A 25,758-nucleotide genomic window follows, 5' to 3' on the forward strand; every position below is an offset into this window, starting at 1 on the left:
TACATAGAAATTGGGTAAAAAGTCTGACAAACGCCAGGTTTAAGAAGGACTTGTCTGCTTTCCTGCATCTCTGTAAAAACTTGATGTCTGTGTCCATATGCGCAATCTTCTTGGAGAAGTTGGATCTTGGAGAAACTAGAACAGTACAGGCCCTTCGGCCCTCAATGTTGTGCCGAGCTATGTTCAGTCCCAAGATCAAGCTATCCCACTCCCTATCGTTTTGGTGTGCTCCATGTGCCTATCCAATAACCACTTGAAAGTTCCTTAAGTGTCTGACTCCATTATCACAGCAGGCAGTGCATTCCACACCCCAACCACTCTCTGAGTGAAGAATCTATCTCGGACATCCCTCCTATATCTCCCACCATGAACCTTATAGATATCCTGCAGCTCTTCCTTCCCATCTACAGGTTAAAGTTATAGAAAAGCCATGACAGAGAACAGGATGAGGAATCCTCTATCTTACAAATAATTTGTGTTGGCCGTTATTTAACCTTGAGCGAATCTGCACACAAGAAATCAAGGCTCAGTGTTGTTTTCAGCTGAGGAGAGAGTCGAGTGTACAGGATGGATAGGAGCTGCGGATATAAATCAGTACACATTAGACCCAGTAAGAAAGTCTCACCACACCAGGTTGAAGTCCAATTTGGTCGCAGACACTTGTTTTCAAATGCATCCAGGGCTTCATTCTTCCCTAACTCTGGGAACACGACCGCCTGGGAAATGCTGGCACAAAACTGCCCTACCTGGTACTGCCTCATCCACAAGGGTCTTATCCACAAGGGATAGGGCCGTAAAGAGTGCTTTTGGTACATTGGCCTTTATAAATCGGAGTATCGAGTGTGAAAGTTGGAGTGTTATGGTAAAGTTGTATAAGGCATTGGTGAGGCTGAATTTAGAGTATTGTGTACAGTTTTGGTCACCTAGTTACAGGAAGGATGTAAATAAGGCTGAAAGAGTGCAGAGAAGGTTCACAAGGATGTTGCCGGGACTTGAGAAGCTGAGTTACGGAGAGATTGAATAGGTTAGGACTTTATTCCCTAGAAAATGAGGGGAGATTTGATAGAGGTGTATAAGATTTTGATGGGTGAAGGCAAGCAGGCTTTTTCCACTGAGGCGAGGGGAGAAAAACAGAGGGCATGGGTTAAGGGTGAAAGGAGAAAAGTTTAAATGGAATATTAGGGGGGGCTTCTTCACGCAGAGAGTGGGGGGAGTGTGGAATGAGCTGCTGGATAAATGCGGGGTCACTTTTAACATTTAAGAAAAACTTGGACGGGTTCATGGATGAGAGGGGTATGGAGGGATATGGTCCAAGTGCAGGTCAGTGGGACTAGGCAAAAAAATGGTTCGGCACAGACAAGAAGGGGCAAAAGGCCTGTTTCTGAGCTGTAATGTTCTATGGTTCTAAGGGCTGTCAAGCTTACAAAGCAAGGTGTATTGCTGAAGCGCAAATTAAGCGCGAGCTGCGCAAGTCCAGAGCCACCAGCGCAACAACTACAGTGTCTATGCAAGTCTGTCCAATAGGTGCCAGGACATTCCGTGCCTGAATTGGCCCTGATCAGTCATCTTCGGACACACCGCAACCAGCCTCAAAATGACTAATGGTGTTGAGGTCCTCATCGACGATGGACGAACAACAAGGCCCTTGTAATGACTCAGGAAGCCTGACTGGAAAGGAATAATAGATTATTCTGGAATGCAAAACAAAACCACTACCATGGTGTACGTACACTAGTACCTGTCACAGGTACACCGTATCTGTTAGACTTTAACCTGGGTGTTGTGAAACTTCTTACTGTGTTTACCCCAGTCCAACGCTGGCATCTCTGCATCTTCCAGGGCTGGAAGCTCAATAGCACTGATAGACTGGCATGCAGAGGGTTAGGCAGATTCAACACGCCTGCTCAGCAAGTCCCAGACACCATGTGAAATCCATGACAATGATACAGGCGTGCAGCTATTGCTACACATGCTATTTATTGGCTACATGTCAGTTCAGGGAGGGGCAGGAATTTGGTCATTTCTGAAACTACATAAAGGAACCCCTTAAAAGGGATGATCTTCTCCAGCCACAACTGACACGGAAGCTTCCCAGATTAGGGAACAAAAGGCCACATTTACATAGCACTTTTCCAGACCTCAGAATGTCCAAAAATGCTTTATAGCCAATGAAATAATTTTGAAATGTGGTCAGTGTTTCATAGAATCCCTACAGGGCAGAAGGAGGCCATTCAGCCCATCAAGCCTGCACCGACTATAATCCCACTTAGTCCCTATCCCCGTAACCCCACATAATCCCCCGGCACTAAGGGATTTAGCATAGCCAATCCCTCTAATTTATACATCTTTGAACACAAAGAAACAATTTTGCATGGCCAATCCCCCCACCCTACACATCTTTGGAGTGTGGGAGGAAACCCAGAGAAAATGGGCAACACAGTACCACAGTGGTTAGCACTGCTGCTTCACAGCTCCAGGGTCCTGGGTTCGATTCCCGGCTCAGGCCACTGTCTGTGTGGAGTTTGCACATTCTCCCCGTGTCTGTGTGGGTTTCCTCCAGGTGCTCCGGTTTCCTCCCACAGAGCAAAGATGTGCAGGTTAGGTTGATTGGCTGTGCTAAGAAATTGTCCCTTAATGTCCTGGGATGCGTAGGTTAGAGGGATTAGTGGGTATAATATATAGGGATATGGGGGTAGGACCTGGGTGGGTTTGTGTTTGGTGCAGACTCGATGGGCTGAAGGGCCTCTTTCTGCACTGTAGGGTTCTATGATCTCTATGAGTCTATGGGAAACTACAGGGACATGGAGGAGAATGTGCAAACTCTGCACAGATAGTGACCTGAGGCTTGAATCGAACCTGGGTCCCTGGCGCTGTGACACAGCAGTGGTAATCATTGTGCTGCCCCTGTAACAGGACATCCAATTTGTGCACAGCAAGTTCCCACATACGATAATGACCAGAAAATCTGCTATTACAAAGAAAAGAAATCTTAAAACAAGATGGAGATTGTTAATGCAGTTGGAAAGAAAGGGGGAAAGGCTTTAAGGAGGGAATTTCAGAGCTCAGGGCCCAGTCAGCTGAACGGGTGACCAACAGTAGGGTAGTAAATAGAACTGGGAATTCTCAAGAGGGCAGAATTAGATAAGCATCGATACATCAGAGGGTTGATGATGTGTAACACTGTGATAACTCAAATTCCATGGTGAATCACTGATTCATCTCCCTGTGGGGCTCATTGGGAATGAGTTCCCCTGGTAACAGGCCTGCTCAGCTGGAATTTATTACCAGAGCCTTTTAAAAGGAAGGCCCAGGACTGGGCCTGCTGAACTGTAGTCCGAGACATGTACTAGTGTGTGTACACCACGGTAGTGGTTTTGTTTTGCATTCTATAATAATCTATGTTCCTTTCCAGTCAGGCTTCCTGAGTCATTACAGGGGGCTTACAGTGTTAGGGAGGAATGAAGCCTTGGATGCATTGGAAAACAAGGATGAGAATATTTAATGCTTTTTTGGAGCGAGTATGGGTCATCGAGAAGGAGTGATAAGTCCATATATAGTCTGGGCAGGTTTGAATGAGCAACAGTCCAAAGGTTGGACACATTTCTGCTGCAATGAATTTGGAGTCAAGTTGACGGGACCCTGAAGAAAATGGTTTTAGAGATTAATCTTGCTGCTTTGAATTCAGGTGTTGCTGCAGCTCTATATAATCGTCACTTGGTGATGCTGTACTCCTCGGCATTGTTCATGAGGTAGAATTTGTGATAAGCAATGCGGCCTGCTGTGGCAATACAGTATTACAACCAATGTAAGGATTTGTTAAACTAAGGTTTAGAGGAATCTGGGCCAAATGCAGGAAAATGGGGTTGGCTTAAATGGACATTTTGGTCAGCATGGACCGATTGGGGCCAAAGGGCCTGTCTTTGTGCCATGGATTCTATGATCTGTGTACACCGTAGAGTTAAAATGCCTCTGTGGCCTCGCAGGAAGATGTTCTTTCCAGTGAGGTCCCCACAAACAGGGACCAGACACGATGGCCTTGCTGGTGGAACTGGACATCATAGAGGCTTCCCCCCACTCACCACCACCCCGCCCCCCGGAGGGGTCGAAGGCAGGGTTGGGGGTGCCCCTTGAGCAATGCCAACCTGGCACTGCCTACTAGACACCTTGGCACTACCCACTGTGGATGGGGCCTAAAGGGCAGGCCCTATGTGGGTGGAGCCTATGGGACTAGGGCCTGAAGGGGGTTGGGGGGGGGGGGTGCGGGCCGGGACAGGCCAACTGAATACAGAAGGAGGCCCTGCTGCCATTCTGCAGAGAATCATTAAGTGAGGGAGAGAGGTGCGATTGGTTAGGATGGCAGGAGGGGCCAGGGTTCATATTTCCACGTGGTGTGGAGCTCGCAATCAGCCGTGGGTCCCCGTGATAGCTAGGGTGATGGAGGGGCAGCTAGGTCATGGCCCAGTATAGCAGCAGAGGCCTGACAAGTTTCAAACAAGTCTCTCTGTCAGGCCTACACTGGTTATCATTGCACCTGTGCAGCCACAAAGGTCTGCACATGCGCAATAGTGCCCTCTGCTGCTTTAGCAGGCTTTCTGGTGATTGAAGCCCTGCCCCCTTCCCCTACAGGTGAGGAATGGTTTCGCCCATTTTTACATAAAATTCTGGAGTGGAATGTGCCCTATTTTCCTGCCCATCCTAGACTTAAAAATCTTTTTGATAAGATCGCCTCCCCTGGATGTCTTTTGCATCCTGGACAGTCTAGTTGCCTTGGGCCTTAGTGCTGGAATTCCCATTCTAAACCTCTCCACCTTACTTTCCTGCCTTCAAAACACCCAATTAGAAACCTACCTCTGATATCAGGTTTATCTCAATGTCGCCTTCTTGCCTCAGTGTCAATTTTTGCATGATTGCACTCCCATGAAGCACTTGAGGCTGTTTCACTGTGCTGACGGCGCTATATAAGTGTACGTTGTTGGTATCATGAGGTCACAGGACTGATAGTCTGGAGAATGTGGGCACGAGTTCCAGCACAGCATTTTGAGAATTTAAACTTGCTTTTTTTAAGAAATCTGTGAATAAAAAGCCAGTATCAGTAAAAGTGAAAATGTCGTGTTGTGCTGAGAATCCAACATTCTCAATAATGTGCTTGTTAGCAGGAACCTTGTTGTTCCTTTCCATATTGTCCAATGCATGTCTCCAGCAACATGAATCCCCTTTGGAATGGTACCACCATTTACTCTGGAAAAGTCAAAATAACAAATCCCATTTAAGATCTACAATGTGTTTATTAAAACCAGAAGCATCATCTTATTTAGTCAATGATGGAACAGCCATAAGTTGTTACTATGGCAGTAAGGTCACAGGGCATGATGCCCAACTCACAAGTTCCTGTTCTTCTTTCATGAGATGCGGGCATCGCTGCCAAGGCCAGCTTTTAATGTCCGTGCCTAATTGCCCTGGAGAAGGTGGCGGTCAGCTGCCTTCTTGAGCTGCTGCAGTCCCTTGCGGTGTTGGTACACCCACAGCGCTGTTAGGGAGTGAGTTCCAGGACTTTGACCCAGCGACAGTGAAGGAACGGCCAATATGTTTCCAACTCAGGATGGCGTGTGACTTGGAGTGGAACCTCCAGTTGTCGGTGTGGTTCCGCTGTCCTTGTCCTTCTGGATGGAAGTGGTTGTGGGTTTGGGAGGTGCTGTTAAGACGGACTGGGCAAGTTTCCGCAGTATATCCTGTTGATGGTACACACTGCTGTTACTGCGGTGAAAAGAGCACATGTTTAAGATGATGGATGGGGTGTCAGTCAAGCAGGCTGCTTTGTCCTGAATGGTGACGAGCTTTTTGAGCGTTGTTGGAGCTGCCTTATCCAGACAAATGGAGTATTCCATCACACCCCTAACTTGTGACTTAGACAGTGGACAAGATTTGGGGAATCTGAAGTTTAATTATTAGTCACAAGTAGGTTTACATTAACACTGCAATGAAGTTACTGTGAAAATCCCCTAGTTGCCACACTCCAGCGCCTGTGCGGGTACACTGAGGGAGAATTCAGCCTGGCCAATGAACCTGACCATTTGGACTGTGGGAGGAAACCGGAGCACCCGGAGGAAACCCACGCAGACACAGGGAGAATGTGCAAACTCCACACAGACAGTGACCCGAGCAGGGATTCAAACCCGAGTCCCTGACGTTGTGAGGGAGCAGTGCTCACCACTATGCCACCATGCCATCCTTATTAGCTCCACAGAATTCCCAACTTTTAACCTGCCCTTGTAGCCACAGTATTTATATGGCGAGTCCATTTCAGTTACTGGTCAATGGTAATTCTCAGGATATTGATGATTTTGTGAAGGTAATGCCATTGGATATCAAAGAGCCATGGTTAGAATCTTCCTTGTTGGGGATGGTCATTGCATGGTGTTTTGATGCTTTGAATATTATTTAGTAACGCTCTCACCTGTGAGTCACAAGTTTTGTGGCTTCCAACTCTTACTTCAGGAGAAAATCAAGGCGGACTCTCCACTGCAGTACTGAGAGAGAGCTGCATTGTCAAAGGGGGTGTCTTTCAGACCAGACATTTACCTGAGACGTGTTACTAAGATCCCAAAGGCTGGGAGATTCTCCCTGATACCCTGGCAATATTCCCCCTCCATCACCTCCTCTGAAATGGATTATCTGGTCATTATCACATTGCTGTTTGTTAGAGCTTACTGTACACAAGCTAGAATTCTTATATTACATCAGTCAATACACTTCAAATGATACTGCACTGGATAAGTTTGGGAAAGGTGCTGTAAAAGACCCGTGTCAGACCCCACTTGGAGTACTGTGCGCAGCTCTGGTCGCCTCACTACAGGAAGGATGTGGAAGCTACTGAAAGGGTGCAGAGGAGATTTACAAGGATGTTGCCTGGATTGGGAGGCATGCCTTATGAGGATAGGTTGAGGGAGCTGGGACTCTTCTTCCTGGAGAGACGAAGGTTGAGAGGCGACCTGATAGAGGTTTATAAAACGTTGAGAGGAATAGATAGGGTGGATTCTCAGAGGCTATTTCCCAGGGCTGAAATGGTCACTACGAGAGGACACAGGTTTAAGGTGCTGGGGAGCAGGTACAGAGGAGATGTCAGGGGTAAGTTTTTCACTCAGAGGGTGGTGAGTGAGTGGAATCGGCTGCCATCGGTGGTGGTGGAGGCGAACTCGCTGGGGTCTTTTAAGAGACTTTTGGATGAGTACGTGGGATTTAATGGGATTGAGATCATAGATGGGCCTGGTAGGTATGGATATGATCGGCACAACTTGTGGGCCGAAGGGCCTGTTTGTGCTGTAGTGTTCTATGTTCTAAATGCAAGGATGGACACTAGTCCAGACCAAGAGAGGTGGAGTTTACAGTCTCAGCCTTGTGGCTGTGCCCACTAGAGAGTGAAGTCAGTAAATTGCTGCAGTGTTCAAGGAAGTGATAAACTCTCCCAAAGAGTTTAATAGTCAATGAACAGAGCAGGAAAATAGAGGGTGGATTTTCTTTCCTAATGTAGTTAAACTTCAAATCAAAGAGCGATACCGTTTCAGCTGTCTCACTTTCTTTATTATTAATACTGAAAACATTATTACTGAAACACACGTCGGGTGTGATCTTACCACCCGTTCATGCCACACTCTCACTGCAGTGAAGACGGAGATTCTGGCAACAAGCTGGTTCACTGCAGCAGAATGGGAAAATCCCGCTGGTGTGAACACTTGAAAAATTCCACCCATTACTTTTGTAACAGTTCAGACCAAAGAGCAGCTTCCATTCAAGCAGTTAAACTGAACGTTATTCTTCAACAGGTAATTAATGATTGCAATATCATGGATATAAATATTTCTAAAGTTAAATAAAACTGGAGGCATTCAGTGCAACATAACTGTGGTTTAAAGTTGAGGTTTTGAAACTGCTGTAAAATTGATAGTGAAGGGAGGATTGACTCGTAGCATTGTGTAGAGACATTAATAACCCATTCCTGCTTTCCTCTGTTCAGTCAGTTGTTAGGTGGTCTCTTTGTTAAAGAAGCTGATGACAGAAAGGCTTTACGATCAGGTGTGGTTTTTATTTGTTATTCGTAACCCTCTTACCCATCGCTGCCCAGTGAAGGTCTTGCTCAACCTTCTCCTTGGCTCTCTGCAGTCCATGTGCTAAAAGTGCTCCCAGGATGTTCCAGGATGCTCCTGGAATTCTCTCCTTGGGATTACTGTCCTGGAATTCTCTCCTTGGGATTACTGATAGTAATCCAGTGAGAAACAAAGCCACGGGGCAAAAATTCTGCAGTGTAAGGAATGAGGAAAACTGTCCCAGTCAGGATGATGGACTTCCTAAGACATTGTCCTGTAATGATCGATGTAAAGATACTGTCAAAATTAGCTGAGTGACTGTTTTTTCATTTATGCTTTCATGGGATGGGGATGTCGCTGGGGAGGCCAACACTTATTGTCCATTCCTAATTTAATTTGATTTGATTTATTACTATCACATGTATTAGCATACAGTGAAAAGTACTGTTGCTTGCACACTGTACAGGCTGTTCATAGAGAAGGAAAGGAGAGAATGGAGAATGTAGTGTTACAGCCATAGGGTGTAGAGAAAGATCAATTTAATGTGAGGTAGGTCCATTCAAAAGTCTGATGGCAGTCTTTGGGAGAATGTAAGATTAGTCCCTGTACCTCATGTAGATCTTAGGGCTAGCAATGGGATGGGTGAATAATGAGATCAATGGGATGGGTGGATAATAAAATCAAAAGCAAGAGATATCAGCGCATATAGGGAGCAAGTCATTCTTTGCTGAGGTTCTCTGGACTTGTTGGTGTCAAATTGTAATTATCCTCGATTCCTCTTACATTCTGCAGACATTGGAAATCTGAAAATAAAAACCATTCTGACCGAACGCCGTTGACCTGAAACATTAACTTTTTGTTTGTGTCCACGGATGTTCCCAAACCGACTGAGTGAGTGTGGTCTTTTGTCGGTTAGATATGATTCGCCCGAACTTCTCCATGAGTGAGTTCCACATTCTAACCACTCTCTGTCAGTGTGTCGCCATGGACGAAACCAGTTTGCTTTCCCCAACTTGCAAAACACAGCCAGAAATAGAAATGATCCCCGTCGGAGAGAGCCTCCCCTAACTCAGCTTACAGATCTGGAGAGACGTTCCCAGAAATATCCAAAAGGCGGGATACACGGGCTCCGTGAACACCGTCTTGAACCTGTGGATTAGATCCATGGTGCTGCTGATCCCGTAGAAGTCCAGTGTCCCCTCCGGATAGTCGAGGTAGATTCCAATCCGCCGGTGCCTCCCCGAGTGTACGGTGACCTCCTGTTTGTTGTGGAGGGCAGAACACTTGCTGTTGCTGTACACCAGGCACCAGGAGAGGTTGTTCCTCCCAATCAGGCTGCACATGTTCGACCCTTTCCGCTTGATTCCTCCGTAGGTGATCCCAATTCCCGCCCAATGTCCGCTCATCTCCACCTCCCAGTAGCAGCGGCCCTCCGAAATGCTCTCAGCGCACAGCACTTGAGGGAAGTTGCTGAACCTGTCAGGGTGCTCAGGGTAAGGGACACTGTCGGGGTCAACGTCTGTCACCGTGCGATAGTTATCCGAGAGGAGGAGGTGCTTGTGTGCTGTATTGGGGTCAAATGTCAGCTGGAGAGCATCTGGAGATACAAGAGAAAATGATCAGTGAGGCAAAGTCTCATAAAGACTTTTGAGTTCCCAATGGATTCATTGGGTCATGATCCTAGCCAGCACCTTCACTGGTCTACTAAATATCTCGCCTGATTTTCCTTCCCTTGTCTTAGAATCATAGAATCCTACAGTGTAGAGGGAAGCCATTCAGCCCATCGAACCTACACTAATACACCACCCAGGTCCTATCGCCATAGAACACTACAGCACAAACAGGCCCTTCGGCCCACAAGTTGCGCTGATCATATCCCTACCTACCAGGCCTATCTATAACTCTCAATAAAGAACAAAATCAGCCTGGGAAACAGGCCCTTCGGCCCAACGAGCCCACGCTGCCATCTCAACACCACCTCCCTACCCATGACCCCATCTAATGTTTTATGGCCATCCCATTAGATCCCATATACTCATCCAGAAGCCTCTTAAAAGACCCCAGCGAGTTCGCCTCCACCACCACCGACGGCAGCCGATTCCACTCACTCACCACCCTCTGAGTGAAAAACTTACCCCTGACATCTCCTCTGTACCTGCTCCCCAGCACCTTAAACCTACCATAACCCGGTGTAATTACCCTGCTCGTCTCTCTCTGATACTAAGGGTCAATTTAGCATGGCCAATCCACCTAACCCGCACATCTTTGGAGTGCGGGAGGAAACTGGAGCATCTGGAGGAAACCCACGCAGACATGGGGAGAATGTGCCACTCAGCATCTCAGCAGCCAATCGCATGAAAGGATTTTCACAGACATACAAACATGAAATTATAAGGAGTGGAATCATTTTAAGAAATGATCACACTGAGTAAATTAAATATTGGGACATCCGCTTGCAGTGAAGGTAGAAGCTAAAATATTCTGAGAAGTTTCTTAAATTCTAACACTAAATTAGAAATAAACAGCATTCCATTTTATAAAGCCAATTTCATTGTTTCTGGAATGTTATTGTGATGGCCCCCGATTCAGTTCCCTGTAGGACTCATTGAATCCGAGCTCCTTGGGGATTGGTAACTCACTCACCAGGTGGAGTCATATACGCAGCCTTGTATAAAGCAGGCCCATGAGTGGGAACATTTTCCTAGTTGGGACCTGTTTGTGTTCACCACAGGTTTGCGGGTTTTACTTTATTTTGTGCAATAAAGCACTGTTCCTTCACAGCTGATTCTTGAAGTGGGGCGGCACAGTAGCACAGTGGGTTAGCACTGCAGCTTCACAGCTCCAGGGACCCGGGTTCGATTCCCGGCTCAGGTCGCTGTCTGTGTGGGGTTTGCACATTCTCCTCGTGTCTGCGTGGGTTTCCTCCGGGTGCTCCGGTTTCCTCTCACAGTCCACAGATGTGCGGGTTAGGTTGATTGGCCGTGCTAAAATTGCCTCTTAGTGCCCAAGATGCTTAGGTTAGAGGGATTAGTGGGTATAATATGTAGGGATATGGGGCCTGGACGGGATTGTGGTCAGTGCAGACTCGATGGGCCGAATGGCCTCTTTCTGTGCTGTAAGATTTCTATGATTATAATTACTAATCCTATCACTAGTAAAAACCCTGTTACACCTGATTGGACTTGTCACAACATCTCAAAGAGTTTCTAAAGGTGTGGGAATAGGAAATTTGAAATTCTCGTTGATCTCAGTGACGGGGATTCTGTGAGCGGAGGGTTGTAGGTGACGGAGTGTGGCCTGTCTGTGTCTCCAGTGGCAGTCAGCAATTTCAGGTGTGCTACACTTATTATATGGTAGATATTGTGAAGGTGTGATCAGACAGTGGATACTAACATTCATTAATATCCCACTGCAGACACTGAGCCCCTTCTCACTGCCAGGGGGAGACACTGAGCCCCTTCTCACTGCCAGGGGGAGACACTGAGCCCCGTCTCACTGCCAGGGGGAGACACTGAGCCCCTTCTCGCTGCCAGGGGGAGACACTGACCCCTTCTCACTGCCAGGGGGAGACACTGAGCCCCTTCTCACTGCCAGGGGGAGACACTGAGCCCCTTCTCACTGCCAGGGGGAGACACTGAGCCCCTTCTCACTGCCAGGGGGAGACACTGAGCCCCTTCTCACTGCCAGGAGGAGACACTGAGCCCCTTCTCACTGCCAGGGGGAGACACTGAGCCCCGTCTCACTGCCAGGGGGAGACACTAAGCCCCTTCTCACTGCAGGGGGAGACACTGAGCCCCTTCTCACTGCCAGGGGGAGACACTGAGCCCCTTCTCACTGCAGGGGGAGACACTGAGCCCCGTCTCACTGCCAGGGGGAGACACTGAGCCCCTTCTCACTGCAGGGGGAGACACTGAGCCCCTTCTCACTGCAGGGGGAGACACTGAGCCCCTTCTCACTGCCAGGGGGAGACACTGAGCCCCGTCTCACTGCAGGGGGAGACACTGAGCCCCTTCTCACTGCAGGGGGAGACACTGAGCCCCTTCTCACTGCCAGGGGGAGACACTGAGCCCCTTCTCACTGCAGGGGGAGACACTAAGCCCCTTCTCACTGCAGGGGGAGACACTGAGCCCCTTCTCACTGCAGGGGGAGACACTGAGCCCCTTCTCACTGCAGGGGGAGACACTGAGCCCCTTCTCACTGCCAGGGGGAGACACTGAGCCCCTTCTCACTGCAGGGGGAGACACTGAGCCCCGTCTCACTGCCAGGGGGAGACACTGAGCCCCTTCTCACTGCCAGGGGGAGACACTGAGCCCCTTCCCGCTGCCAGGGGGAGACACTGAGCCCCTTCTCACTGCCAGGGGGAGACACTGAGCCCCTTCTCACTGCCAGGGGGAGACACTGACCCCTTCTCACTGCCAGGGGGAGACACTGAGCCCCTTCTCGCTGCCAGGGGGAGACACTGAGCCCCTTCTCACTGCCAGGGGGAGACACTGAGCCCCTTCTCACTGCAGGGGGAGACACTGAGCCCCGTCTCACTGCCGGGGGGAGACACTGAACCCCTTCTCACTGCAGGGGGAGACACTGAGCCCCTTCTCACTGCAGGGGGAGACACTGAACCCCTTCTCAGTGCAGGGGGAGACACTGAGCCCCTTCTCACTGCAGGGGGAGACACTGAGCCCCTTCTCACTGCCAGGGGGAGACACTGAGCCCCTTCTCACTGCCGGGGGGAGACTCTGAGCCCCTTCTCACTGCAGGGGGAGACACTGAGCCCCTTCTCACTGCAGGGGGAGACACTGAGCCCCTTCTCACTGCCAGGGGGAGACACTGAGCCCCTTCTCACTGCCAGGGGGAGACACTGAGCCCCTTCTCACTGCCAGGGGGAGACACTGAGCCCCGTCTCACTGCCGGGGGGAGACTCTGAGCCCCTTCTCACTGCAGGGGGAGACACTGAGCCCCTTCTCACTACAGGGGGAGACACTGAGCCCCTTCTCACTGCCAGGGGGAGACACTGAGCCCCTTCTCACTGCAGGGGGAGACACTGAACCCCTTCTCACTGCCAGGGGGAGACACTGAGCCCCTTCCCGCTGCCAGGGGGAGACACTGAGCCCCTTCTCACTGCCAGGGGGAGACTCTGAGCCCCTTCTCACTGCAGGGGGAGACACTGAGCCCCTTCTCACTGCCAGGGGGAGACACTGAGCCCCTTCTCACTGCCAGGGGGAGACACTGAGCCCCTTCTCACTGCCAGGGGGAGACACTGAGCCCCGTCTCACTGCCAGGGGGAGACACTGAGCCCCTACTCAGTGCAGGGGGAGACACTGAACCCCTTCTCACTGCCAGGGGGAGACACTGAGCCCCTACTCAGTGCAGGGGGAGACACTGAGCCCCTTCTCACTGCCAGGGGGAGACACTGAGCCCCTTCTCACTGCCAGGGGGAGACACTGAACCCCTTCTCACTGCCAGGGGGAGACACTGAGCCCCGTCTCACTGCCAGGGGGAGAGACACTGACCCCTTCTCACTGCCAGGGGGAGACACTGAGCCCCTTCTCACTGCCAGGGGGAGACACTGAGCCCCTACTCAGTGCAGGGGGAGGCACTGAGCCCCTTCTCACTGCAGGGGGAGACACTGAGCCCCTTCTCAGTGCAGGGGGAGGCACTGATTAACACTCAGGAATGGAAAACGAACGCCCTTTAAACTGTGCAGAAAGCCCCAGTGAAAGCAGAGACTTTGCTGATCTGTGAGGCTACGTTTCCACGTGATCATTTTCTAACCTATCGACGAATGCTCCATATTTCCGGGCGTTGTCCCTGATTTTGTCTGTTTGCCCCTGTTCTGGAAGGAATTCCTTTCTTTCCGTATAGTTGGAGCGGCCTGTGGGAGGCAGATTCCCGGAAGTCTGAGCTGAATGGTTTGAGCAGGACCGAGTCCGGCTCGCTGTAACTTTCCATCTCCCCAACGTCGCATTCGGGGCGGTTTCCCATTGATGCTCCGGGGCATCCCTCCAGGAAATTCCCAGGTTTCCCTGGCATTTGTCCAGAAGCGCTAACTTGCCCTGGACAATTTCACCTGGCTGGGAACCATCCGTCATGGTTATTTAAATCGCTAGGTCAGGTGGATTGGCCGCGCTAAATTGCCCCTTAGGGTCAGAGAGATTCGCAGGGTAAATGTGTGGGATTACAGGGATAGGATCTGGGTTGGTGCAGGCTCGATGGGCCGAATGGCCACCTTCTCCACCGTGGGGATTTTGCGATTCTAATTTCAGATGGTGCTGACAGTTTTACCCTGATAGTTACACCGAGAGTGTTCGAAGATATCCCACTTCTCCCCCCACACCCTGCCTGCCAAACCGGACAGTGAGCGGGGTTAAAAAAAAAAGGTGTAGCCTTCCGCGCTGTGCTGCATTCGTACAGCTCTGCTGCACCCAGGCGGGGTGCGTTTCTCTGCCAGCCTGAGTGAGGGCAGTCGGGGGGAGACAGGGGGCCTAGCAGCTCCAGGGAAGGACAGTCCCTCTGCAGCGGCGAGTTCGCTGTGATCACCAGGAAGTTACGGGGCAACACAACAGCTCAGCGACTATCACTGTCTGCTGTGCAGTTACAGGGACCCGGCTCAGATCTCCGGCTTGGGTCGGTGTTTGCGGGAGTTCGCACATTCTCCCCGTGCTTGCGTGGGTTTTCTCCGGGTGCTGCGGTTTCCTTCCGCACCCCAAAAATGTGCTTTTTTTAGGCTGATTGGCATCAATAAATTGTCCCTGAATTAGATCTCCCTTAATCTGGCACACATATAATTCCCTAAATTTCCACCCCCTTTATTGTGGAGGTCCACTAGAGGTAGACAAAAATGTCGACAATCGACGAAAGACTTGAATAAGGCACTAACTGTGTCTTAAAATGGGCGGCAAGGGCTTACATAAGAACATAAGAAATAGGAGCAGGAGTAGGCCATCTAGCCCTTCGAGCCTGCCCCGCCATTCAATAAGATCATGGCTGATCTGAAGTGGATCAGTTCCACTTTCCCGCTTTCTCCCCATAACCCTTAATTCCCCTGTCTATCAAAAACCTATCTACCCGTGACTTAAATATATTTAGCGAGGTAGCCTCCACCACTTCAATGGGCAGAGAATTCCAGAGATTCACCACCCTTTGAGTGAAGAAGTTCCTCCTCAACTCTGACCTAAACTGCACCCCCCCCCCCTTATCTTGAGGCTGTGCCCTCTAGTCCTGCTATCCTTTCTAAGCGGGAAGAATCTCTCTACCTCTACCCTATCCATCCCCTTCATTATCTTATATGTCTCTATAAGATCCCCCCTCAGCCTTCTAAACTCCGAGTACAGACCCAGTCTATTTAGTCTCTCTTCATAGTCCAACCCCCTCATCTCCGGTATCAGCCTGGTGAACCTCCTCTGCACTCCCTCCAAGGCCAATATATCCTTCCACAAGTGCGGCGACCAAAACTGCACACAGTACTCCAGCTGCAGCCTCACCAGTGCCCTATGCAGCTGCAGCAAGACCTCCCTGCTTTTATATTCTATCCCCCTCGCTATAAAGGCCAGCATCCCATTCGCCTTCTTGACCACCTGCTGCACCTGCAGACTGGGTTTTTTGTGAGTCATGCACAAGGACCCCCAGATCCCTCTGCACCAGCTTGTAGGGCCAAAGGGCCTGTTTCCTGTGCTGTGCTGTTCTTCGTCAAAATGTTGTGAGACCACAATATAAGATGCAAGATTTTGTTCCCCTAAAGCAGTTGCTGTCACATTGCAATGAAACTGCACTGCCCGCAGACCTCTCCCAGACCCACAGCCAAAGCGCCTCTTATTTTACTTCATATGAGATGGTTGCCCTAGTTATTCAGATAGGCAGCAAGGATACATACATTGTAAATAATCTGCGTTCTCCTTACAGCTGGACTCAGGTTTGGCTTCCACGGAACATGTAACTGGTAGGCTGGTGGACACCGAGCTCTCAGTATCTGTGAACAGGACAGAAATCTAATTCAATACACGTGTTTCTTTGCCACCACTCCCAGGACAGATACAGGACGGTGTTAAATACAGAGTAAAGCTCCCTCTACACTGTCCCCCATCAAACACTCCCAGGACAGGTACAGCACGGGGTTAGATACAGAGTAAAGCTCCCTCTACACTGTCCCCCCATCAAACACTCCCAGGACAGGTACAGCACGGGGTTAGATACAGAGTAAAGCTCCCTCTACACTGTCCCCCATCAAACACTCCCAGGACAGGTACAGCACGGGGTTAGATACAGAGTAAAGCTCCCTCTACACTGTCCCCCATCAAACACTCCCAGGACAGGTACACTGCAGATTTAAATACAGAAGAAGAAAATGCTAGAAATGGTTGTTTGAAATAAGAGTCACTCTGTGATTATCAGGAGCCTTGTATTGTTGTCCGGTGAAGTTCAATGCATTGATTATAAAAGCGTTTAGTTTTTATTCAGATTTTCAACCTTTGGCCTTTTCTTTCACTCCTTCCAGAGCGTATAACCATAATAGATCGGCTGAACAGACAGACTGAGTGCCATACACTGCCGATCCAGTGTGAAATCTCCCGCTGCCCACCACATCTCCCAATGCTTTCTCAGAGCCAAGCTGCTGGTTTAGTGCGAGTTAACTGCCTAATACAAACCCCCAGCGAGACACTCAATTCAGAAGGAATCCTTACAAGCAGCAGAGAGCAAGGGGTCTTTCATAAGAACATAAGAAATAGGAGCAGGAGTAGGCCATCTAGCCCTTCGAGCCTGCCCCGCCATTCAATAAGATCATGGCTGATCTGAAGTGGATCAGTTCCACTTTCCCGCTTTCTCCCCATAACCCTTAATTCCCTTGTCTATCAGAAACCCGTGACTTAAATATATTCAACGAGGTAGCCTCCGCCACTTCAACGGGCAGAGAATTCCAGAGATTCACCACCCTTTGAGTGAAGAAGTTCCTCCTCAACTCCGTTCAAAACTGCCCCTTCCCCCTTATCTTGAGGCTGTGCCCTCTAGTCCTGCTATCCTTTCTAAGCAGGAAGAATCTCTCCACCTCTACCCTATCCATCCCCTTCATTATTTTGTATATTCCACCATTATCTTTCAAAGTTATCTGTCACATTTGGGTTGGCGCACGAGCCTTGAACGTGGAGGGAGAACACATTATCCTAATTTACCACTCAATGTTCCCATTAAACCTGGACAGGCTGTGATTTGGTTAGGCAATCTTCCACACCTTGTCCATGCCCATTCTCTGGCATCACAGAAAGCAAACCAAAGGACTTACATTTCTATGGTATCTTTCACAAGCTCAGGATGTCTCCAAATGTTTATTAAGCATTGAAATACTTTCTGAAGAGTAGTGACTGTAGTAACTTTTTTTATTCATTCATGGGACATGGACATTGCCCATTCATTGCCCATTTATTGCCCATCCCTAGTTGCCCTTGAGAAGGTGTTGGTGAGCTGCCTTCTCGAATCGCTGAAGTCCATGAGTTGACCCACATTATCGTTGGGGAGAGAATTCAGGATTTTGACAGTGACTGTGAAGGAACAGTGATATATTTCCAAGTCAGGATGGTGAGTGGCTTGGAGGGGAACATGTCAGTGATTGTGTTCCCATGTATCTACTATTCCTGTCCTTCCTGGTGGAAGCGGTGGTGGGTTTGGAAGGTGCAGTCAAAGGATCTTTTGGTGGATTGCTGCAGTGCATCATGTAGATAGTACACACCGCTGCTACGTCGGTGGTGGAAGGGGTGGATGTTTGTAATTGTGGTGCCAATCAAAGTGGGCGGCTTTGTCCTGGATGGTGTCAAGTTTCTTGAGTGTTGGAGGTGCACCCATCCAGGCAAGGGGGGGTTATCCCATCACAATATAGAGAAACATGTTTATGTCTCTCCCTCAGTACTCACAACCTGGAGAATATTTTATAGCACTATTATTACGCTGTAATGTTTCATTCACCTACCATGGCTGAGCAGCCTTGCTCCAGACCCACTGGCATTGAGTGCCAACTGTGGCAACGATGAGGCGTGTCAGAAGATTCTTAGCCTCTGTTTCCCTGTCCTGCCCTCTACCCAAACACACCATCAGCAGATCTCCACCTTTCCAATCATCCCTGCCCAGCCTCTACCAGGTAAGGTGGGAGCGCGGGGGAGAGGGGGGCTGGTGGGAGAGGGAGAGTTGGTTGGGGGAAAGGGGTTAGTGGGAGGAGGAGGGGGAGGGGCTGGTGGGTGGGCGGGGTTGGTGGAGGGGTGTTGGTGGGAGAGGGTGCGGTTGGTGGGATTTGGTGCGAGAGGGGGGTTGGTGGGAGGGGTTGGGGGGGGCAAAGTTGGTGGAGGGAGAGTTGGTGGAGAGGAGCGGTTGGTGGAGAGGAGCGGTTGGTGGGAAGGGGGGATTGGTGGGAGGGAGGGGTTTGGTGGGACGGGAGGTTGGTGGGGGGGGGGGGGTTGGTGGGGGAGGGATTGGTGGGAGGGGAGGTTGGTGGGGGGGAGGTTGGTGGGGGAGGGATTGGTGGGAGGGGAGGTTGGTGGGGGAGGGATTGGTGGGAGGGGAGGTTGGTGGGGGGGAGGTTGGTGGGGGGGAGGTTGGTGGGGGGGAGGTTGGTGGGGGAGCGATTGGTGGGAGGGGAGGTTGGTGGGGGGAGGTTGGTGGGGGAGCGATTGGTGGGAGGGGAGGTTGGTGGGGGGGGGGTTGGTGGGAGGGGAGGTTGGTGGGGGGGAGGTTGGTGGGGGAGGGATTGGTGGGAGGGGAGGTTGGTGGGGGGGAGGTTGGTGGGGGAGGGATTGGTGGGAGGGGAGGTTGGTGGGGGAGGGATTGGTGGGAGGGGAGGTTGGTGGGAGTGGAGGTTGGTGGGGGGGGAGGTTGGTGGGGGGGGGAGGTTGGTGGGGGGGGTTGGTGGGAGGGGGGTTGGTGGGGGGTGCTGGTGGGAGTGAAGTTGGTAAGAGAGAGGAGTTGGTGGGAAGGGGGGAATTGGTGGTGGGGAGGGTGTTGGTGGGAGGGGGGTTAGTGGGAGGGGGTGTTGGTGGGAGGGGGTTAGTGGGAGGGGGTGTTGGTGGGAGGAGGGGTTGGAGTGGGAGGGGGGGTTGGTGGGGGGGGGGTTGGTGGGAGGGGGTGTTGGTGGGAGGGGGGTTAGTGGGAGGGGGTGTTGGTGGGAGGAGGGGTTGGAGTGGGAGGGGGGGTTGGTGGGAGGGGAGCTGGTGGAAGGGAGGGTGGTGGGAGGGCGGGGTGGCGTGTGGGTTTGTTGGGTGGGGTGAAGGAGGGAACAGAAGCCACCCCCTCCCACACCGCAGTGGGGGGTGACTGTGACATGAAGCGACTGACCTTTGGACTCTTCCGCCTCCAGATGTAGATCGAAGCAGATGTGCAGTTGCTCTGCGATATGATTGGACAGTTCGGTCATGGCGTTTTCCACAGCGGAAAATTTGACGTTAACCTCACAGTGAGGGAAAGGTTCTGTCTCCACAGGCTTGTTCAGTCTCTGATGTTCCTGGAACATTAACAGTATAACTTCAATACAATCATGAGGTAAATATTCTCAACAGAGCTGCAATTTAAATTAACGTGTAAATCTCTCTCCATTGGAAGCAAGCTATTCGAAAGAAAAGTACAATTTTCACACTGTTATCTTTGCCGAAACTCTTCAAAAGCAACTGGATTTAATGGCCGCCACAGTGGGTCCAGCAGGGAGCCAATCAGAGGCCCACAGCTCTACAGCGCCACCAGGAGCTGTGTCCATTGCTGGGACTGCAGGAGCTCTGGGAAGAGAAACAGTCACGGGGAGGGCTGAAGGAGAGGGGCCACGTCACCTGGGGGACCAGTCAGGCCAGCAGGGGTGGGGACATCCATCGAAAGGGCAGGGGGGATGACTTGGGCACAGGCTAGTGGGATCCACCAACTAGGCCAAAGGCAAGGTGGCTAGGTATACCTCAACTTGGCCACATGGTGTGGTCCCCCCTCGCACTGCTTGTAGTATAGCAACAACAGTGAGCTGAAGTCCTTATGTGGACCTTATCTGCCACATAAGGACTTCAGTTGGCTCCTGGGATGGAAGGCGGTGTCATTAAACTCTACCCAATGAGTTATGATTGTTGTATAAGCGAACACACCAAACATTTCTCTCAAAACGAGATCCCACAGGCAGTAAAGAGATCAAAGGCCAGTTAGTGTGTTTATTGGGTAGGTTAGCCACAGGGAAAATGTTGACCAGAACATTGCTGTTCATCAAGTTGTGCTAACGTTAGCCATCCATTCTATCGGGCTGGGGTGAAGCCCCATGCGGCAATGGCTTTGGAGTGGATGTTGCTGTCTGGGGTCAGTGACTGGAGTGGCAGTTGGACCAGTTTTACAATGAGCAGGCTACCTGGGCGGGCAAAGTGACAATTAATCCATTGACTTTGCCTCTCCCTCCTGGTTATCTTCCCCACAAGAGGAGACATTCTCTCTGTCCCCACTCTAGGAAAACATTCAATGGTTTTACACCTCTCTTAGGTCACCCTTCAATCTCCTTTTTCCAAGAGAAAAGTCTCTCAGCCTGTCAATCCTTCCTCATATTCATACCCACACATTTCAGCCCTCTCGATATCTTCGAACGGCCCCAGAGTTCAATACAGGTTTAATATAACTTCCCTAATTTTCGATTCTATCCCTTTAGAACAAAGAACAACAACACAGCACGGGAAACAGGCCCTTCGGCCCAACGAGCCCGCGCCGCCATTTAGTAAAGTATTATACTCCGTTTTCTAAAAGCAAAACATACTGCGGATGCTGGAATCCGAAACAGAAACAGAAAATGCTGGAAAATCTCAGCGGGTCTGACGGCATCTGCTTGGAGGGAATAAAGCCAGCAGGTCATCCAGAGGTTGGTGGCAGTGGGAGGGGGAGACGTTGGTGAAAGAGAGGGGTTGGCGGGAGGGGGGGATTGGTGGATTGGTAGTGGGAAACTTTGGCTCTATTCTCTCTCCACAGATGTTGTCAGGCCTGCTGAGATTTTCCAGCACTTCCGTTTTTGCTTGGTTTTCCATTCTTTGACCTTGCTAACCTGTCACACAACTTCCAACAATTGGTGTAATTATGTTCCATAACGGTGGCAGTTAAAGGTGTTGGTCTGGGAGGTCACATATAGGCTGGGTGACAGCAGACTCCTGGGGTACACAGTCCTTGCTTGCCCTGGGTGAGGGGCCTTTACCTGTAAGACCAGCAGGTTATCGTCACTCTCCAGGGCAGCCTCCAGCTGGAACCTCCTGTCCTGCAGCCCAGCGAGGCTCTGCTGCAATTGCGACATGGAATCCTCGGCCTGGCTCACTGCAGTCTCCTCCTGTCCATCGAGAAACCCCAACACCTCCTTCTGCGCCTTCTCGATGGTTTTCGCCAGCTCGACGCACTTGTCCCTGGCCTGTTGCTTAACCCTCAACATCGCGTCCTGAGTTTAAGATAGTCACAAACACATAACTCAGCAGGTTAATCACAGCTCCGCCACTGCCCGTGGTATCAGGGTGCTCGGGGCTGTGAGGGTTAATGTGGGTCTGGGGGAGAAACCAACTTAATGATGCAGTGTGTGATGTGGGAGGTAGACGTTGGCGTGAAGAGAGCACTTAGTCAGGACTGTATCTGGGCAAATGGGCCAGGACAAGATTGGGGGAACGGCAAATTGCGCGGAGGGTGTGGAGAGTCTGCAGAAGGATCTAGATAGGCTGGGCGAATGGGCCAGGAACTGGCAAATGGAATTTAATGTTGGCAAGTGCGAGGTGGTCCACTTTGGTAGGAATAATGGTAGGAAGGATTATTACTTGCGTGGCGAAAAACTGCAGCAGGTGACGGTGCAGAGGGACCTCGGGGTCCTTGTGCATGAGTCGCAAAAACCCAGCCTGCAGGTGCAGCAGGTAGTCAGGAAGGCGAATGGGATGCTGGCCTTCATAGCGAGGGGGATTGAATATAAAAGTAGGGAGGTCTTGCTGCGGCTGTATAGGGCACTGGTGAGGCCGCAGCTGGAGTACTGTGTGCAGTTTTGGTCACCGCACTTATGCAAGGATATTTTGGCCTTGGAGGGAGTGCAGAGGAGGTTTACTAGGCTGATGCCGGAGTTGAGGGGGTTGAGCTATGAGGAGAGGCTGAATAAACTAGGCTTGTACTCGTTAGAGTTGAGAAGAATGAGGGGAGATCTCATTGAGACGTATAAGATGATGAATGGGATGGATAGGATAGAGGTGGAGAGACTCTTCCTGCTCAGAAAGGACAGTAGGACTAGGGGGCACAGCCTCAAGATAAAGGGGGGGCGGTTTAGAACGGAGTTGAGGAGGAACTTCTTCACTCAAAGGGTGGTGAATCTCTGGAATTCTCTGCCTGTTGAGGTGGTGGAGGCTGCCTCGCTAAATATTTTTAAGACGCGTGTTGATGGGTTTTTGATAAGCGAGGGGATTAAGGGTTATGGAGAGAGGGCGGGAAAGTGGAACTGAGCCACGACAGATCAGCCATGATCTTATTGAATGGCAGGGCAGGCTCGAAGGGCTAGATGGCCGACTCCTGCTCCTATTTCTTATGTTCTTATTGTTTAAGTCTATTTATTAGTGTCACAAGTAGGCTTACATTAACACTGCAATGAAGTTACTGTGAAAATACCCTAGTCGCCACACTCTGTTCGGGGTACACTGAGGAAGAATTTAGCACGGCCAATGCACCTAACCAGCACATCTTTCAGACTATGGGAGGAAACCCACGCAGACATGGGGAGAATGTGCAAACTCCACGCAGACAGCGCCCCAAGCCGGGAATCGAACCCGGGTTCCCCGGCTCTGTGAGGCCGCAGTGCTAACCCACTGTGCCACCGTATTCCTCCAGACTGTTCAACCATACAAGCCTCTATATCTCGTCACGAGACAATATGCAAACTTACAACACTGTCCAGTTTAAACCTGGCAGCTTCTCTTACTTTAATGGAGTCAACCTTTTGCTGTAACTTTCCAATCTCGCCTGTTGTCTCCTGCAATTGTTGGTTCACTTCAGCCTTTCGGTCGTGGAGTTCTTTCTGGGAAAAATCAGAGGATTAAACAACTCCGTCAGTCAGTGACACCAGGCGCTGAATGGATGGGGTGGCTGTGCCCATTAAAACTCATCACAATCTCTCCTATTCACACAGTCTCCCTGACATCAATAGTTTGGAACTCTCTACTTCCCTCAATCATTTCTTCCATAGAAATGCACTGTAGATTGCCAAGCCTGATCTGATGTCCAAACAAACACCATGTATTTCTCTCCCTGGGTTCTGAGGCATACCAGCAGACGGCTGGATTGCAAGCTGGGACAAGTTGTATGAACTGTGGTGAAGCCAGTTCCAGAATCGAGGGGACGCTTCTCCCAAAAGTGCTGAATTGTTGAGAAAACTGGTCTCGATCGTGACTGTTTCTTCAGCGCAACTGGATCTGAATCTCCGCACTCTGTGTAACTGCAGAGATCCCAATCTCATTAAATATTCCAGAGGGGCCAGAGCCTATTCGCACCCAGGGCCTATTCGCACCTATTCTGCTGGCCAGCCCAGGACCCCCGCAGTGCTGGCCCTTCTGACACTGCCATGGCTTAATTGGGGCCCCCACGGCAATTCCAGGGCCAAACCACACCCCCCACCGCCCCCACCCCCCCCACCCCCCCACCCCCATCTCCCCCACCCACCCCCCCACCTCCCCCCCCACCCCCCCAACCTCCCCCCACCCCCCACCTCCCCCCCCACCCCCCCACCTCCTCCCCGCCCCCACCACACCCCCCCCACCCACCCCCACACACCCCCCACCCCCACCCACCCCCCCACCCCACCCCCACCTCCCCCACCCACCCCCCCTCCCCCATCCCCCCCCACCTCCCCCCCAACACCCCCCACCCCCCCTCCCCCATCTCCCCCCCCACCCCCCCACGCACCCCCCCACCTCCCCCACCTACCCCCCCACCTCCCCCCCCACCTCCCCCCCCACCCCCCCACCCCCCCACCTCCCCCCCCACCTCCCCCCCCACCCCCCCAACCTCCCCCCCCACCCCCCCACCTACCCCCCCACCTCCCCCCCACCCCCCCACCCCCCCACCTACCCCCCCACCTACCCCCCCACCTCCCCCCCCCCACCCCCCCACCTCCCCCCCCACCTCCCCCCCCCACCCCCCCACCTCCCCCCCCACCCCCCACCTCCTCCCCCGCCCCCACCACACCCCCCACCCCCACCCACCCCCCGGGTGCTAGCTCGTGCTAGCTTTCTCCATCCGAGGAAAAAGGCTATCACTATCCACCCTATCTAAACCTCTAATCATTTTATATGTTTCAATAAGATCCCCTCTCAGCCACCTTCTTTCCAACGAAAAACAACCCAAATCCCTCAGTCTCTCCTCATAGGACCTCCCCTCCATACCAGGCAACATCCTGGTAAACCTCCTCTGCACCCTCTCCAAAGCCTCCACATCCTTCTTGTAATGTGGGGACCAGAACTGCACACAGTACTCCAAGTGCAGCCGCACCAGAGTAGTGTACAGTTGCAACATTACGCTGCGACTCCTAAATTCAATCCCCCTACCAATAAACGCCAAGACACCGTATGCCTTCTTAACAACCTTATCTACTTGATTCCAATTGGTCCAGTTTAAGCGTACACTAACGACGTGAAGCACTAGGCAACTCTCGAAGCAACATCCAAGAGCAGCCCTCGCACGACCCACCGCGTGTATGCCCCTTGTTGGACAACAAGGTGGACCAAATCCCCTGTGGATGGAAAAAGGAGACATCAATAGACATACACAGCCTATACAGACATTCGCAGAAGATCCCCAGTAGCTCCAACGTAAGTGACAGGTGAGCCTTACAATATGTTGGACGGCCGATAGGAGTCTATTAATTCCCAGGAATGTCCTGAGGCTCTTGATTTTCAACTAGAACATCCTTTTGTATCCCTCCATCTCCAGTCTGCTCATGTGCCTATCTAGGTAAGTCTTAAACAATCCCAGCGTGCCTGCCTCCACCACCCTACTTGGCAGTGCATTCCAGGCCCCCACATCCCACTGTGTAAAAAACATTCCTCTAACATCTGAGTTGTACCTCTCCACCTTGAGCCAGTGACCCCTCATAATTTTCGCCTCCAATCTGGGAAAAAGTTTCCCACTGTTCACTCTATCTATACCCTTCATAATCTTATACAAAGAACAACACAGCACGGGAAACAGGCCCTTTGGCCCAACGAGCCCGCGCCGCCGTTTCAACATTGCGAGCCCCTCTCCACCTATGATCCTTGTCTACGCTTATGGCACTCCACATTGGAAACCAGATTGAGGGGGGGACTAATTTACGGACAATTTGTTACACCAATCAGCCTAAGAGCACATCTTTGGGGTGTGGGAGGAAACCGGAGCACCCGGAGAAAACACCTCTATTAGGTCTCCCCTCATCCTCCGTCTTTCCAGGGAGAACAACCCTAATTTGCCCAATCTCTCCTCATAGCTAAGACCCTCCATACCAGGCAGCATCCTGGTAAACCTCCTCTGCACTCTCTCCAAGGCCTCTACGTCCAAGTGGAGAGTATTCCAGCACACTCTTCACATATTTCCAGTAGATGGTGGACAAGCTTTAGGGAATTAGGAGTTGAATAACTAACCATAGAATTCCTAATCTCTGACTTGCTCCTGTATTAGCTGATCGAATTAAATTTCTGCTCAATGGTAACCCCCA

General features: G+C 51.1%; 1 protein-coding gene across 1 annotated transcript in view; it reads right to left on the reverse strand.

Moving 5' to 3' along the window:
• Positions 1–8,532: 8,532 nt before the first annotated feature.
• LOC145356610 (uncharacterized) overlaps positions 8,533–25,758 on the reverse strand; it is a 91,834-nt gene continuing 74,608 nt past the window's right edge. Inside the window, exons 10-14 of the mRNA XM_080209425.1 lie at positions 22,993–23,088; positions 21,253–21,486; positions 19,389–19,554; positions 15,949–16,044; positions 8,533–9,678 (exon numbers count right to left, since the gene is read on the reverse strand). Of these exons, the coding sequence (XP_080065551.1) occupies positions 9,146–9,678; positions 15,949–16,044; positions 19,389–19,554; positions 21,253–21,486; positions 22,993–23,088 (1,125 nt within the window). The 3' untranslated portion in view covers positions 8,533–9,145. The remainder of the gene's footprint in view (positions 9,679–15,948; positions 16,045–19,388; positions 19,555–21,252; positions 21,487–22,992; positions 23,089–25,758) is intronic.

This window comes from Carcharhinus amblyrhynchos, chromosome 21 (assembly GCF_965287045.1).
Source record: "Carcharhinus amblyrhynchos chromosome 21, sCarAmb.v2.hapA, whole genome shotgun sequence".
Classification (NCBI taxonomy): domain Eukaryota; kingdom Metazoa; phylum Chordata; class Chondrichthyes; order Carcharhiniformes; family Carcharhinidae; genus Carcharhinus; species Carcharhinus amblyrhynchos.